The sequence below is a fragment of the Lagopus muta genome, chromosome 7, assembly GCF_023343835.1.
Source record: "Lagopus muta isolate bLagMut1 chromosome 7, bLagMut1 primary, whole genome shotgun sequence".
Taxonomy (NCBI): Eukaryota; Metazoa; Chordata; class Aves; order Galliformes; family Phasianidae; genus Lagopus; species Lagopus muta.
Genome location: NC_064439.1, coordinates 43,613,619 through 43,628,742, shown reverse-complemented (window position 1 = coordinate 43,628,742; position 15,124 = coordinate 43,613,619). Strand labels below are relative to the sequence as shown.

At 37.9% G+C, this 15,124-nt stretch overlaps 1 protein-coding gene across 1 annotated transcript in view; it reads left to right on the top strand.

The window, feature by feature from the left end:
* GLB1 (galactosidase beta 1) overlaps window positions 1–14,922 on the top strand; it is a 45,454-nt gene extending 30,532 nt beyond the window's left edge. Inside the window, exons 12-16 of the mRNA XM_048952108.1 lie at window positions 3,011–3,100; window positions 4,719–4,832; window positions 5,662–5,793; window positions 9,188–9,427; window positions 12,962–14,922. Of these exons, the coding sequence (XP_048808065.1) occupies window positions 3,011–3,100; window positions 4,719–4,832; window positions 5,662–5,793; window positions 9,188–9,427; window positions 12,962–13,222 (837 nt within the window). The 3' untranslated portion in view covers window positions 13,223–14,922. The remainder of the gene's footprint in view (window positions 1–3,010; window positions 3,101–4,718; window positions 4,833–5,661; window positions 5,794–9,187; window positions 9,428–12,961) is intronic.
* The last annotated feature ends 202 nt before the right edge of the window (window positions 14,923–15,124 follow it).

Sequence of the window (15,124 nt, the reverse complement as noted above, 5' to 3'; positions counted from 1 at the left end):
TGTCTAGAGAAACCTGAATGTATTTGGGTGACTTGTCAGATAGGAATTGTTGAAAATAATGTAACTTTGCTTTGGGTGATCCTTGGAGGTCCCTTTCTACTCAGGATATTTTATGATTCTATAGTGGTCTTCCCAGCTGTAGCAATTTGCAGTAACAGTTCTGGAACAGGTACTATGTGAAAACTTCACTGTGCAGTTGGGGTTCAGCAGTTAGTTGTTAGCTGAGCAGCAAATCCACTGCTATGAACCAACTGCTGCAACCTTTCTGCAGAAAGAAACAGGGAACAGACACCAGAGTATTTTCAGTGGATGCATGGCGTACTTTACAGAGGCTCATGTAATTTAGAGACCAGGTTATCCTCTAATTTTCCCACAAGATGTTCTGGGACAATTCAGTGCTTGATCAGCAGCTCATTACCTCTAGTTGAAGAGGAGAGGTCCTTGTGCTATTATTACTTCTTAGATGTTTGCACATAAGTTTCACTAGCTCAAAGTCATTTGGGAACTCAACCTAACTGTAAAGAAATAAAACAATAAAACATCCTCACCCATCCTTCTGCTGTTCCCTTATCAGACAGTTGTTCATTTTGAGCTACTGAAGGATTTTAGAGTTATTCTGGAGGGAAAAGAAAGGGAGGATCTACTGAAAAATAGACCTAAGGATGCTGCCGCTGCTATGGAAGAGGACAGAAAAGCAATGAGGAAAGAGCTTGTTGCAGTGATAGAAGAGAGAAATGTATTGGTGGTAGGGAATAAGGACAGGCAAAAGTTCAAGCACTGGAATAGGCTCCCTAGGGAGCTGGTTGAGTCACCATCCCTGAATGTGTTAAAAATCTGTTTGGATGTGGTGCTCAGGGACATGATTGAGCAGAGGGTTGTTAGGGTAGTATGGTTAGATTGTGGTTGGACTTGATCTTTAGGGTCTTTTCCAGCCTGAGCAATTCTATGATTCTAGGTGGAATTGTAATAGGTCGGCTCAAGAACTTAGAGCAAAAAGGCAGAGTTTAAGACTCAGAATGTGGGAAATGTTCTTTGCAGATGCAAATGAAGGCGTCTTCCCGTCCACAGTGTGTCTAGTGGCCTTGGAGGCTTGAGAACAGGTGGTAGTTTCTGGTCACCACTCAGGGGGCCCTGAGGAGTGCTTGGTCACAATGAAATGCCTGCCCCAGTATTGTGGCCTGCAGACTTGTAGATCTTGTAGCTGTGCTTGCTTCTTAGGCTGTGAAAAGCTTAAGTAATAGTTATGAATATGGTAGCAGGCAATCTGAGAGGTTTGAGTCGGGGACAAAATTTGGGGTACAAATAGTTTCAGCAGACAGGATGCTGCCAGTAGGTGATACCACTCCTATTGCAGCTGTGTTCTCTCTTTCATGTTTGATCTTTCACTTTGGTTTTGAAAATTTGCTCTGGAGGATCAAAAAGTGTTGCTGTTATTTGTTAGTCATCTGTTGGTTGTTTTTTTTCCTGTTTGTTTCTGCGCAGATTATTTTTAGAAATTCTTGACCAAGTTCAAAGTAGGTACTTTTTAAAATTTACTGTTTCTGTTATGATAGCAATTGTCTGCTAAGTAGTAATCAGTAGGAACCTGCAGCAAAAGCAGATCTTGATTTTTGTTCTGTGCACATCACTGAAGAGTGATAAGCTTAATAAGAGATTGCAAAGAAATTAGTTTCTACCAACCTAGTGCATAGGTCAAACACATAACTCACTCGCATGTGGAACAGAAGCCACCTTGATAGTGTAAGCTTAGAACATCAGACAGGCACATCTGTAGGCTAATTCTCAGTTTATGAAGGTCCAAAGCAGCACTCATTGCCTGTTAGTAGCCTGTTCAAGTGACCACATACGATCTAATTCCACTTATGTCCATTCTTGGTTTTATTGTTAGTAGCCTAGGCTGCTAACGCTTGTAAATTTGTTCATTAATTCCATAATCTTTTAGTATCTATGCAGAGATGCTCATTCCTTGCTTCAAAGCTGTTGTACAAGATCCAGTGGTTCAATCTGCTGTGGCCTACTGAATCCTGCATTACAATTTGGGGAATTTTACTCTTTGAAAGCTGATTGTCATCTTAAGTGAAGTGCTTAAGGTGAAAATGTAGAAGAAAAAGCTACTTCCACAGGAAATTTGGAAGCCATCATTTGACAGACAGCCTTTTGCCTCGATAAAGGTGTTTAGGTGTGGACTACTGAGGAAGACCCAACCTTCAGGTAGTGAAGGTGTTGCCCTTTGTGTGCTTATGGTCTCCTCTTGCTCTCTTGTTCCTAGTTAGAGCTAACTTCATTTAGATCTATGTCTACATACTGAAGAAATACTTGCAGATGTGTAGATGATTCATGATTACTTCTGTCACATATAGAAGGATTTTAAACCAAACAGTGTATATTGCTATGTATTTTATTATTTCAGCAGTTTTCTTTATATATACTGTGCAAAAATTTAATATCTCCATTATTTCATTAGCCTAAGAAATTTGTATTGCTGTGGATGCACGTAGAGATAGTTTTTTCTTTATCATAAATGCTTCTTTAATTTTTCTTTTTAACTGTTCTTTTTGTTGAGTATTTGAAAGCAAATCTGCATTTGGGAAGTACTGGAATGCCTTGTGTGTAATTAATGTAACAGAGATGGTACTTCTAGTGAAACAGACTGAGATCTTACATGAACCGTATAAATGCTTTTGACTTTTTGAGCTTGTTAAGTATTAAGCATACTGGTACGTATTGAGTAACATCACATTCATAGTTGGTTTTCAGATAGGATTGTGGATGAGCAGAAAACTTGTATAAGCACAAATTTACGTTGCAGATGGGAACAAAAGGCAATTTAATTGTACGTATGTACCTTCCTTATTCAGCAAGGTAGTTAAGCGCGTGACTAGCCTGTACTTTTTTGCTTATTAAAATGAGTCCACCAGTGTCACATTTATATGTGACACTAAGTTACAGCCTTAAAGTTTCTAAAACCAAGTTACATTTAGGCTGAATTTTACTCCTTTTTCTGCTGCAGGTGGGCACTGTGGTGGAGGTTCTTGATAGGCTGTCACCTTCTGGACCGGTGAAAAGCACTTACCCATTAACCTTTGTTCAGCTCAAGCAGGTAAGGATTCCTCTGTTAGGCATTTTGCAGTTATTTTGCCAAGTTTATTTGAACATCCCTCTGTTGTATGACTGCTCTTATGTCCAGTGTATTACACCTTATTTCAGCACATGAAGTAATAATGCTGGAAAGGATTTTTTGGATATGAGACCTTTCCATACTTGACAGTCCTACTGTTTTGCACTCAAGATTTTCTCTTTTCATGAGTGTAGATATATGCTATATATATTTGTTTCCTCACCTGCTGTCGAAGTGAGAGCAGTGGATGAAACGTTGCTTTTTCATGAAGGTCAGGGACCCTGGAGTTGGGGAATGCAATCCTTTTGACACTCTTTATGAGCCTTCTACCTATTTTTTTTGTCCTTTCCTTTTACCAAATGGTTGTTCAAGAGAAGAAGTGGTGAAGGAGAAATGTGTTACAACTCGCTGCCCAGGGCATTCTCACTGACTGATAAGAAAAATACATAACTGTGTTTTGCTATAGCTTCTGCTGACTGCCACTCTTCCCTCTGTTATTTTTCCCTGTCTCTGCATCAATGTCCCCGTCAATTGTGGTGACTTCCATATCTTCCCCCACAGTGGAAGATCTTTCCCTTGCTGCTGAGTGACGATGTATTTCCATTAACAGTATATGGCTCCCTTCTGTGCTGAATTTAACAGAGACTGGAACATGGGTGCTCATTGCCTGTCAGATGCATTTCAGCAGGTGCCTGGGATATTTTCTAAGTCATTAATCAAGTAAGGATTGAGAGTTCAAATTTTTCCTTTCCAAGACTCTAATAGAGAGGTGCTAGAGAAGCTTCACTAAGTAGTACACTGTAGTAGAATGTATTATCTAGTTGGTCTTTATTTCATCCTCTGTTCTTCCCACCTTTGAAGTCTGTTTAGGAAAGCTTTTGAGCAGCCATTCAGTCGAGCTGCATAATATTTTCCCACATTTTCTTTTCATTTTTCTGGGCACCCTGTTACAAATGTAAGGTAAATGTCATAATAATAGCAAACTGGAAATGTTTACTCTCCCTTCTAATCCAAATCTTGAAGATAAATGGTTTTGTGGCTGCTGACAATACACCTTTTTTACTGGTTTTAATTTGTGTTGTACTTTGTGATGAGAAAAAAAGATCAAATGACTATGACTTTGTTTGTTTACTGCTGGAGAACTTAGTGAAAAATATTCTAAAATGTTCCTGATAGTTTGTAAAATAGGTAATACTGACCTGATGAATGTGTTGGTTGACAAAGTGCTCTTTGTTATATATGAAGTCAGTTATGAAAAGATTTTTCATCTATTGTTAATTGATCATAATGAAGAAATCATACTGTTAGTCATTAATGGTTTGGTTTTATTGGGGAAATAGATTTGTAGCCAAGACTTTTATCTTTTACAGTTATGTAAATTTACGATGAACAATTCAAAATGGAAACTGGAATTTACACACATTGCTTAAAAGTCAAAGTGAACTCTAATCTGAAGCTGGTATCTCTGGTAAATACTTTCTGAAGCAAATGAAAGTTTTGTTTCAGTGAGAGTATATTTTACTGCATGACCACAATTGAAGTTAGAGAATAGTGTAGCTGATTAATCTGGGGATTTTTTTCTTTCCTTTTCTTTTCTTAGTATTTTGGATTTGTACTATACAGAACGAAGCTTCCAAAAAACTGCACAGAGCCAACACAACTGAGTTCACCTTTAAATGGAGTCCACGATCGTGCCTATGTCTCTGTGGATGGGGTAAGCGTTGTTTGCTGGCCTCCATTACTATTATGAGTGGCCTTCATGAAGGATATGAACACAATCTGCTTTTTATCTCCTTTCTTCAGCTTACCAAAACAACTTTATCAAATAATATCATTTAATAAGATGCAAAAAAGTATACAGTTGATTTGTAGTAAACATTCGTAGTAATGTTTCAGAAATTACAAAATGTTATTTCAGTTTTTGAGGTACTTGAATGTTGATACACATTCATGACATCAGTGAAAAATAAGTATTAAAAATTACTTCTTACTTGAAGTTTTTTGGTATGCATACATACATACACACAGGTACATATACACAGACTTACATTTGATGGCTGGCTGCAGTGTGTTCACTGATGTTGCCATGTCAAGCTCTTCTTTCCTGATGTGAGAATGGGAATAAGTAAAGCTAAATATTGATGTAAGCTTAACTGGGATGTGAATCATCTCTTAATCTCTGACACAACATTTTTTCAGTTACTGGATTAATGTTTTGTGAGTGCAACAAAAGCCACTAGAATTTGAAAATTGATTTAGTTGAATTAAACTTCTGAAAGAGATGATTTCAGTTGGATGAATGTGACCAGTGCGACTTGTACATCTATTTGATGTACTGAAATGTGAATATTGACATACCAGGTTTGTGGGTGTGTGTGCTGGTGTGTGAAAGGAGGAAAGGAAAAGATAAATATATATATTTTAACATTCATTTGTTTCTTACCTTCATCCCTTTCTTTTATTCATGTAAATTTAAGAAAGAGATGGTAGATCTTTTCTGTTTAATTATTTTTGTTTTCTTCTTTTTGGTGTAATTCATATAGGTTCAGCAAGGAGTCCTTGAAAGAGACAAGTCACTAATGATAAATATAACTGGAAATGCTGGAGCAAATCTAGACATCTTAGTGGAGAATATGGGCCGGGTCAACTTTGGAAGATTCAATAACGACTTCAAGGTAGGGAGAAATTTTAAGATGTGCAAAACTGTTTAGATAAACTCAAAAGTAAGTTGGAAATCTGTCTAGTATTGATCATGCTTAGCAGCTTGTGAATCCTGAGGTTGTATTTCTGTGTGTATTTACGTGTGTACACACGTACCTTTGTGTATCTTTTTGTGTCCCATTTCATTAGTCAGTAGTGCACTCCTGCAACATTTTCAGCGCAGTGATGTGAGGCTGTCTTGCAAGTACTTCACCATGCCATGTGGCCAGTTCAGGTTTGTACTGATCTTATAGAAGTAATCTTCAGAAAGCTTCCAAACACTCTCAAAGCCGTGCTACACTTTGGAGCTGTCACCTCCTGCCATTAGCAGCAATACCACAAAAGAAACACTGAGAAAGGCAGGGGACAAAAAGGAATGTTATCTGGTTTTAGACTTAAGGGGGTTCCCAGTGCTGAGTGACATTTTCTAGTGAAAGGAAGAGAAGTGTTAAAAAGGTCAGTCTGATGTGTTTCTGCAGTGTTCACAGCATGCTATTTTATTTTCTTTTTCAGTTTTTGATGTTAGTAGATTACAAATAGTATCAGGGTAATGACAGAAAGCTTTACAGTTAAGTTGAGAATTGCAGGCCCCAAAATGTACAAATTGTAAATTGCCGTTAGACTTGGCCTAAATTGATTTGGCAGTGTTCTTTCAGAATGTTGGTCAAATGTTTGACTGTACAGATTAATAACTGTCTGGTGACTGTGGTTCCCTCTGGTACTGCAGGTGACACCAATTGGTGGAAGCCCATGTTTCCTCTCAGTCTAAATTCTGTCTGCGAGCAGAACTGAGACTTGTCCAAAGTGTATCTTGGTTAGATTAGATGCAACAGCAGGAGAAAGACAAACGTCATGGGAATGAAGACACATGCTAAACTGTACCACTGAGTTAGAGGCACATATGCTGTGAGAAAGCAGGAAGAGTGTATAAATCTTACCTTACTTTGTTGATGAGATTCCAAACTCGGATTGAGTTTGGGCCTGTTACAAAATCCAGTTGAATAGTAAAACATAGATTGGGAAGAGTCTTGTGAGATCACCAGCAGGCAGAATCACCTATTCTCACACTTGTGTTTTGCTGCCGTGAAGAGGATGGGCATCTTTGCATTGATAAAGAAGTATCTGTTGTTTATGGTTAAGCAGCACAGAAGGTTTGATTTAAAGGTGACTAGTTGACTGGTTATCTTATCAAGTGTGTTGTGATGTGAATTTCTAGGTCTATCTCCAGTTATTCTAAGGCTGTAGTCAAGGCAAAGCAACTTAGATTTCAGGATGTCTCTGAATTAAATTATCAGTATCTGAATGTTTTCTGTGCTTGTGACATGCAATTTCAGAGTGAAGAATTAGTGCTTAATTGGACTGTCATTTCAAGTCTCCTTACTCTTTTTCTGAGTGGCAAGAGAGTAGCTAGTTCCCCGGTGTTCTACTTTCATCTAGAGGCAGCAGAAATGTTGTCTTGATTTATTAACAGACCAGGTGATAAGGAAATTTATGTACTCCTTGCTAACCTACAGTAATATAATCAAGTGTTAGAAACTGGAGCAGGAAGGTGCTCAGTGCTGCTGTGGTTAAGCTGAAATTCACACTTATACCAGGGTTTCAGCTTTCCAGAGATGAAGTGAAAGCGAATATAGTAGATGTCCACTGTGGGAATAAACCTCTACAAGCACAGTCCTTTCACACAGAAGGAGGAGACGTTGTCCACGTAGCTTTGGAAAATGTGTGTTGCTTATTCCCATAGATTCCTTCGCAAAGAATACCTTAAGGCAGATATTCATTGTGTTGATTTTTGAAAATGGGGGATAATTTTGCCTTTTTAGATATTCTATGGCTTCAAAAATAACATTAGGGGAAGAGGTTTCCATCTTGTTAAGCCTTGGACTTTCATGGACTTGGAATTTTGTTCAGCTGCTTTTTCTCAGTTTTTTGAGTTTGAAGTGGAACCTGGCATCTATCTTTTGGGAAAGAATCTTAAGCAGATACTGGTTTTAAAACATCCTGCTGGTTGAGGCCTTGTTGTTAAAGGAAACATAGGAAGAAAGAGTGGGGTTTCTGTGTTTGTTTGTTTGTTTGTTTTTCACACTCACTGCCATTTACATCTTTATTTTACTTGGAAAATTCATGTCCCTATCTGATCTCTTGCGTGTGCATTCTTATGCTGACCAAAGAAAGAGTGCCTTTAGGCACCTCAACTCATTTGAAAACCACACCATTCTTAACACCTAGAAGTAGATGAGAGACAGGTTAGAAAGTTTTGACTAGAACTTTGTTGCATTACTCCAAGTGATTGCCAGATAAAGTCTGGGTTGTAGAGAAGAGTTCTGCCACTTAACTCTGTGCAGATACTTTATTTTCAGGTAAGAAAAGGAAGTTCCTGTTCTGCTTATACTGATCACTAGGCTTGTGATGTCAGTGCAATGTGTATTAGACATCAGAACAGACACGCTATATATTGTCAGCCCTCCATGACAACAAAAAATGTTTTTTTACTCGTGGCTTTATTCATAAAACTTTTTGTTCATCTTCATCTTGCAGTGCTTGCAACAGAACTTCAGTTGTACTGAAAAACAGCTTCTATACAGGGTCTGTTCAGGAGATTATATGGATGTAGCAGAATTGGCTTAAAATTAATTCCTCATTTGGCAGTGAAACTCAGCTTTAGAGATCATTAATGTAACACAACTAAGAAGTGTGTTCACATTCCTTTCACTCCTCTTAAATTGTGACTTTGCCTTGCCTTTTGCATTCATTCTGTGACTACCCTGGTCTGCTTCAAGAGTGCACAGAGTTCCATGGAAATGAAAACAGGTTCTATGTGGGCTTGAAGCTGACTGTAAACGTAAAGTATTTCACTGAATCGGGGTCACGAAGCATGTGCATTGATTTTGTGATACTGTATGCTCGCTGTAAAAGGCTTGTAGGAAGTAAATACTGCTTTCTCTGCCATTGTGCGGGTTAATATCTTGAGTTAGTGACTCAATGTTACCAAATCTTTAGATGCTATCTCAAAACTTAAGCTACATGACCCCTTTTCTGCTTTTTATTAAGTCCTGTGCTATTGAATCATGTTCATATTGAAGAAAAGTAGATATTTTCAGTTAATGGGGAAAAAAAAAAAATTGAAAAAGAGACCTGGGCATCAGAGAAAGCTCAAAACTTTGTAAAAGGAACAGCACTTTCACAGAGAATAAATTAAATCCTTTATTCTTAAGTAGAACTTACAACTTGTTGAGGCCCAGATATTTGTCTTTCCATCTTTGACTCAGAAAAGTTTTTATTCCTTGTTTATAATTGCATCTGGATAACTTCAGTAACATGAAGCTAATTATGTTGTCTTTGATTTTTTTTTTTCTTTTTTTCTCCTCCTAGGGTCTAGTTTCAAATTTAACTCTTGGCCAAGATATTCTTGTTGAATGGGAAATGTATCCCCTAAATATAGACGGAGCAGTGAACCATTTCTTTCATGGCTACCCTGGCCACCCAAAGAGATCTGATAGCAATCCACAGAGTTACGAAGCACCTGCCTTCTACACTGGTACACTTTCAATTCCTGGAGGGATTCCAGACTTGCCTCAAGACACCTATGTTAAATTTCCTGGCTGGACAAAGGTACAACTTTTGCTGTTAAAACTTGAAGTCTACTCAGGCAGCTACTAAAACTTCTATGGAAGGTCAAAGTCCACCTTTCTGTGGCTTGGTAGGAGTATGTTATAGTGAAATATGTCAAATATATTTGAATGAGTAGGAAGTGGATTCCTTGGTTCGAGTGAATCTGTAAGTAAACCACGAAGAGGAGGGAAACATACTCAAAAGGTACATAGTAACATAGTGTAGAGAGAATTGGGCACTGCTGATAGAGTGTCTGTCAGTATGGACCCAGACAGGCAGTAACACTGTCTTCTGGTGCTTACCTGTGGCCGGACTGAATGGGTCAGCAAGCAATGCCACAAGAAGCTTGTGAGCAGGTGTCCATTAATAGGAACTTCTGACAGGGTTGGAGTATAGCTAGCTATGCTATATATACTATATATAGCTGTATAGTATAGCTAGAACAGAAAAGAGTATGTTTTCAGGGTGCCATGTTTGAGACAGTGTGCAAAATGGGTGAAGACCATTCATGTTGCTGATGGGAGACGTGGAGGGCAAGAATGTGTGGACTGAAACATCACTCCCTTTGGAGGCCTCAGGAATTAACTCCAGACATCAGAGTGATGAAGTTAGGTAGCAAAGTTATTCCTTTCTGAAACAGTTTACTTATAGCTATTAAAGGAGAGTAGGAGAAGTTGCTGGTGATCTCTGTACAGCATTTTAGTGGTTAACAAACTTTCCAGTATGCAGAAGACTGATTCATTGCAGGCTTTTTGTGCTGCCTGCACTGAGCTTGGATGAGGAAGTCTCACAGTCCCTGTTTCTGTACATGTACACATCTTGCACAATCACAGAAGAAAATAAAAATAGTTATTTGCACAGGAGCTGGAATCTGGAACTTTTGCAGTAAATTCTGTGACGTAATCACAGAATCACAAGCCATCTTCCTATCTTTGAAAAGGCAAATGTGTCCAGGAATTCTTAGGTGTTAGCGGCAATCTTTTCATCTGTCTATTGAACATAAACTTCTGCTTTATGTAGTTGGTATACCCTCTGAAGAGGTCAAAGAGAAGAGATACCAGACAAAATGTAAATATGGTTATTGGATGGATCCTTCAAGCTTTGTATGGATTAGACTAAAATTTTAAATAAGGTACCCAGGAGTAATAAGATTGAGGTGAAAGGTTGAGTTTGGGGAGAAGAAAGACAGAATCTTGGACTTGCAGATAACTCTACAATGAGCAAACGCCTATTAAGGCTTAAGGCTGTAAGAGATTAAATTCCACTCAAGTCCTGCTGGAGGTCTTAATTCCTTGAGTGGCATTGCATAAATTGCTGATGGCAAGGTATGGAGAGGAACTCCTAATAGGATCAAAAAAAACAGGTGTTTGTACTTCAAAATCCACACAAACAGTGCTTGTTAAGAAAACATGCAGTTCTTAGTAGTATCCTACCTTTGCATATTAAGACAAGGAATATGACATACTGGATAACCCAGAAGGATGCAGCATTAACAATCATGACCTTGTTGTTGCTCACTCGCCTTTGGTGTTTTTTAAAACCTTTCTCTTAACAAAACTTCCTCAATTCTCACTTCAGGAAGCATGGTGTTCCTAATGGGGCACGTTACTGGATATATGGTTAGATTTGTCAGATTATTATTAGTTTTTTGATCTGAATAAAAAAGAGGATTTGCAGTCATGACTGTTCTTCATTTCTGTGGTATCATGGGTTGTAATTGGTGACCCTGACAGAGGAAATCTTGTTTCTGAAGATAGACATCCACTCCTTGCCTCTGCTGTTCTTGTTTTAAATGTCAGTTTGGAAATGAGAAACAAAGTTCGTGGTTTTACTGGAAAAACAAGATTAAGATCAGAAACCAAGACCTGTATGAGCACACCTGCTGCATAGAACTCCAATGCAGATGATTCCTATGCTAAACTCCTCCTTCCAAAAGAGGGTTACAGTCACCCTGTCTGTTAGACTACTGTGTAGTAAGTGCATTTGCAAATTCATTTTGTGCGTTGGTGCGTAGCTTGTGTTAATGTCACATTTTATCATGAAACTAGTGTAGAAGTAAAGTAATAAGCTTGATTTAAAAAGCTCCTAAAGGACAAGATTAAAATACATCAAAAGCAAGCAGTGAACGAAGATCAACTTGATTTAAATATGAAAAAAAGTTTGAGGTCAAAATTTATTAACCTCATGGCATGTGGTAATGGATACAGAGATAAAATAATTCGTCAGCATTGACAAACATACCAGCTCCTTGAAAATGTATCTTGCAAGTTCCATAAAAGCTATTTTAGAAATAGAAAAAAGAAACCAGAAAAAAAATGCCTCCAACGCACCTGGAACAGTAAGATTCAGTATTCTACATTAGTGCTTCTGTAATTTTTTATTATCTGAATTTTAGCAATCCTAGATTCAGGTTATTTTGTAATTTTTGTCAATGTACATCAGTGCCATGACTGCATTTCAGAAATCTGCATTCAGATTTCTACAGTCTAAAGCAAAAAGGAAAACACAGATTAAATTGTCTGTTCCCATCCTCTTCCTTGGCTGCTGAACCCTTTGTGAATTGTCTGACACATGATGAAAAGGACATTTAAGAAGAATAAAAGCAGATGGTTTGTCCAGATCAGCTTATATCTTTTCTATTGAACACTGCAATTCACCTCCAGAATCCATTTGCAGTTTTGCTGAACATTTAGCATCTCTTCAGTTTCAAAACATCTGGAAAAACCTGTATTTGTTTCACTGCAGTGTGTTCACTTTCTGGTGTATAAAAGACTGTTTTCATTTTTACATTATTTTCTTGTTTTCCTTTTTTTGTTTGGGATGTTTATGATGTTAGAGCAGTATTTTAAACTGTTAGGGGTCACTTCTGTTATAAAAAGTAATTTGAAGAGTTTGTATGCTGAATTAACCACAATGTCATTGAATTTACATTAATGCTAGCAAAACCTAAAAAATTTTGTTTCAACCAGTGTAAAATACAGTACCTTTGTACTGTAATTTTATAATTTCCTTAGTTAACTGAACTATTAAAAGTATAATAAGCATTGGAATTTAACATGCCAGGGCAAGCTGTACATCTTATTTTGTAAAATCATGCAAAGGAGAGGAGTACAAAGATGATATAGTATTATGTTTTGCGGACGACAACAGAATTAGAATCTGATTTCTTTTTTTGCAAGTTTTCTCCCTCTTCAGCAATCAGCTTCAAACAAATACAGTTTTCAGGGCTTGCTTTGGTCTGAGGCTAGTTATAAAATTCGTTGTTAGAAATCTGCAACTAAGGACTGTCATATCTGGAAAGACCGCAGTATCTGACCACTTCATTTTAAAACAGCAGCAAAGCATCAGGGAATTTAGATTCTTTTGGTTATTTCTAGCATTTCTCGAATAGATTTTCTGTCCTGGTGTCCTATCAAACTGACAGATCAAGAAAACTCACTTACAATGCGAAGCATGTTATGTTTTAAAAAGTGTAATCATTTGATCATTGTCAAACTATTAAAACTTCATCATGTTTTCTTTCTCTTTGAACAGGGGCAAATTTGGATCAACGGCTTTAATCTCGGTCGCTACTGGCCAGCCCGTGGCCCTCAGTTGACCCTTTTTGTTCCAAGGAATATACTTGTTTCATCGGTGCCAAACAACATAACAGTGTTGGAGCTGGAGCATTCTCCATGCAGCATCCAGCTGTGTGAGATAGAATTTGTAGATAAACCTATTATTAATGCAACCACACAGTACGAAATTGATGCACCCCCCCTGTTTGTTAGAGACACGTGGCTGAGCCATCTATAATGATTTGAGTGGTTCCTTACGTTCCCCACACTTTGCTTCCCGTTTCCGTCCAACACAGTTCCCCTTTTTTGAAGTCAATGTTAATCAGTACATTGTCTAGCTGAGGCAGCTTTTTAAATTCTTCAAAGACTCTTTTTCTTAAGCTGGTCAGAGTTAAATACACAAATTCTCTTGAAAAAGGAAAGTTGTAACTTCAGAGTTTGCCTTAGGCTGTGAAACTGAGCTCATCTAGAAGATAACTGTAGCATCAAAGTCTATTAAAAATGTGCTCCTGTAGGCTGTTCGCATTACAGAAACCCTTTTATGATTTTCTTTTTACTGTCTTTTGCAACTGGAGAGAAGCCTACAAAAGGGCTGTACAATCATACAAGCCTGCTGCTTGCTCACATGGCCTGGCAAGTCAGTGCTGCCAATGGACTAGATACTTGCAACTCTTTTTTTTTTTTTTTTTTTTTTTTTTTTCCAATTATCTATTTAGTATCAGAATCATTTTAGTCTATGCTGACAGCCAGCATTGAGTGGGCCTCTTTTTTTTTTTTTTTATCTCCATGCAAATTGGTTTGTTATGGGAGCAGTGAGAACCACTGTGGAAGAGAGCACTCGTGCAAGCTGATCCGTATAGCAGCAATGCAGACTGTGGAGAGAGACCTCGTATTGTGTTTCTGTCCCTTCTGTAAAGCTGATTGACTGCTTCCCTTCTGCTCTCTAAAGACTCTAATTAAGTTGATAGGACTTATGTGAAATTTAGGTTGTTTTGGTTGGACCATAGTCTCTAGTTAACTTATCTGCAGAATGTAGTTGTGAAATTGTGGTTTTTTTTCTGACATGGAACAATTGTTTTTCATAGGCTGGAACCTTGGAAGTAGAGGGTTTTAAGTTAGAGAATTTGAACTCTTGTATTCATTAATTCGTGCCTTCTGTTTTGTTCCAGTAAACTGATAATCTTTGTAAGTGCCTGTTATTTGCAAAGATATACAGTTGATGTCAGAAAAGCTGACATTCTACAGCAGATTGAATCATCTCTTTAATTCTTAGGGTTTTGTTATCAATCATGAAAACTTCTTGTGAGATTTAAATAACAGAAGATTAAGATAAAAATATTGAAATTTTCATAACCTGAGGTTGTTCCCTTTTAGTTTTTTGTCTGACATTATTAAAATTGTTCTTTAAAGATGAAATCCTTCCTGTGATTGCTTGGGAGTGAAAAAGGGGGAGGTGGAAGATTGGTTTTTAAAGTGTGGTGTAAGAAATGAAGTTGTAAAGTCACTGTGAACAACAAGTTGTTGTTGATGTCTGGTTTGTTTTTTCATCATGAAAATTTGTGCAAAGTAAAGCAAATGAAAGTGGTTGTAATGGGCTGTGAGGTCTCCCAAGGTGCTACTGTCTTCTGAGACTGTCAGTGCAAAGACATGACTATTTCTTTGCAGCTAATGCAGACTGCTACCCTTGCCTGAGAAGAGAATGAAAAGGAATGCCACCCCATTATCGACACCTCTGGTATGTGTTCGATGGGCTGACTGCTGTAGGTGCTTTCAGACCAGTTCATTAGAACCAGAGAACTTTGAGTCTTAAATTCTTACACAAATGCAAGGTTTTATGGCTGTGGGCTTTGTGTGCAGTGCTCAAAACACTTCATTCTCTGTGCTGACTCCAGAATTTTTTGTTCTTTGCATCATCCACATGCAGACCTCGGAACGCGCTCTCCAAGCCATTTATTATGAAGCTAGGCTTTGAAAGTAAGGAATGGAACAGAATTAGTTTCATACCGGTTGTGGGTTTTGTGGCGTGCAGCATGCAGATTAATGATATTACTTAGATACAATTCCTACAACAGTTCAGTGCTTTAAAAGGAAGGAGTATTTTCATTTTTCTGCCAATTAGTGCTGTGAAGAGACCGGAAAA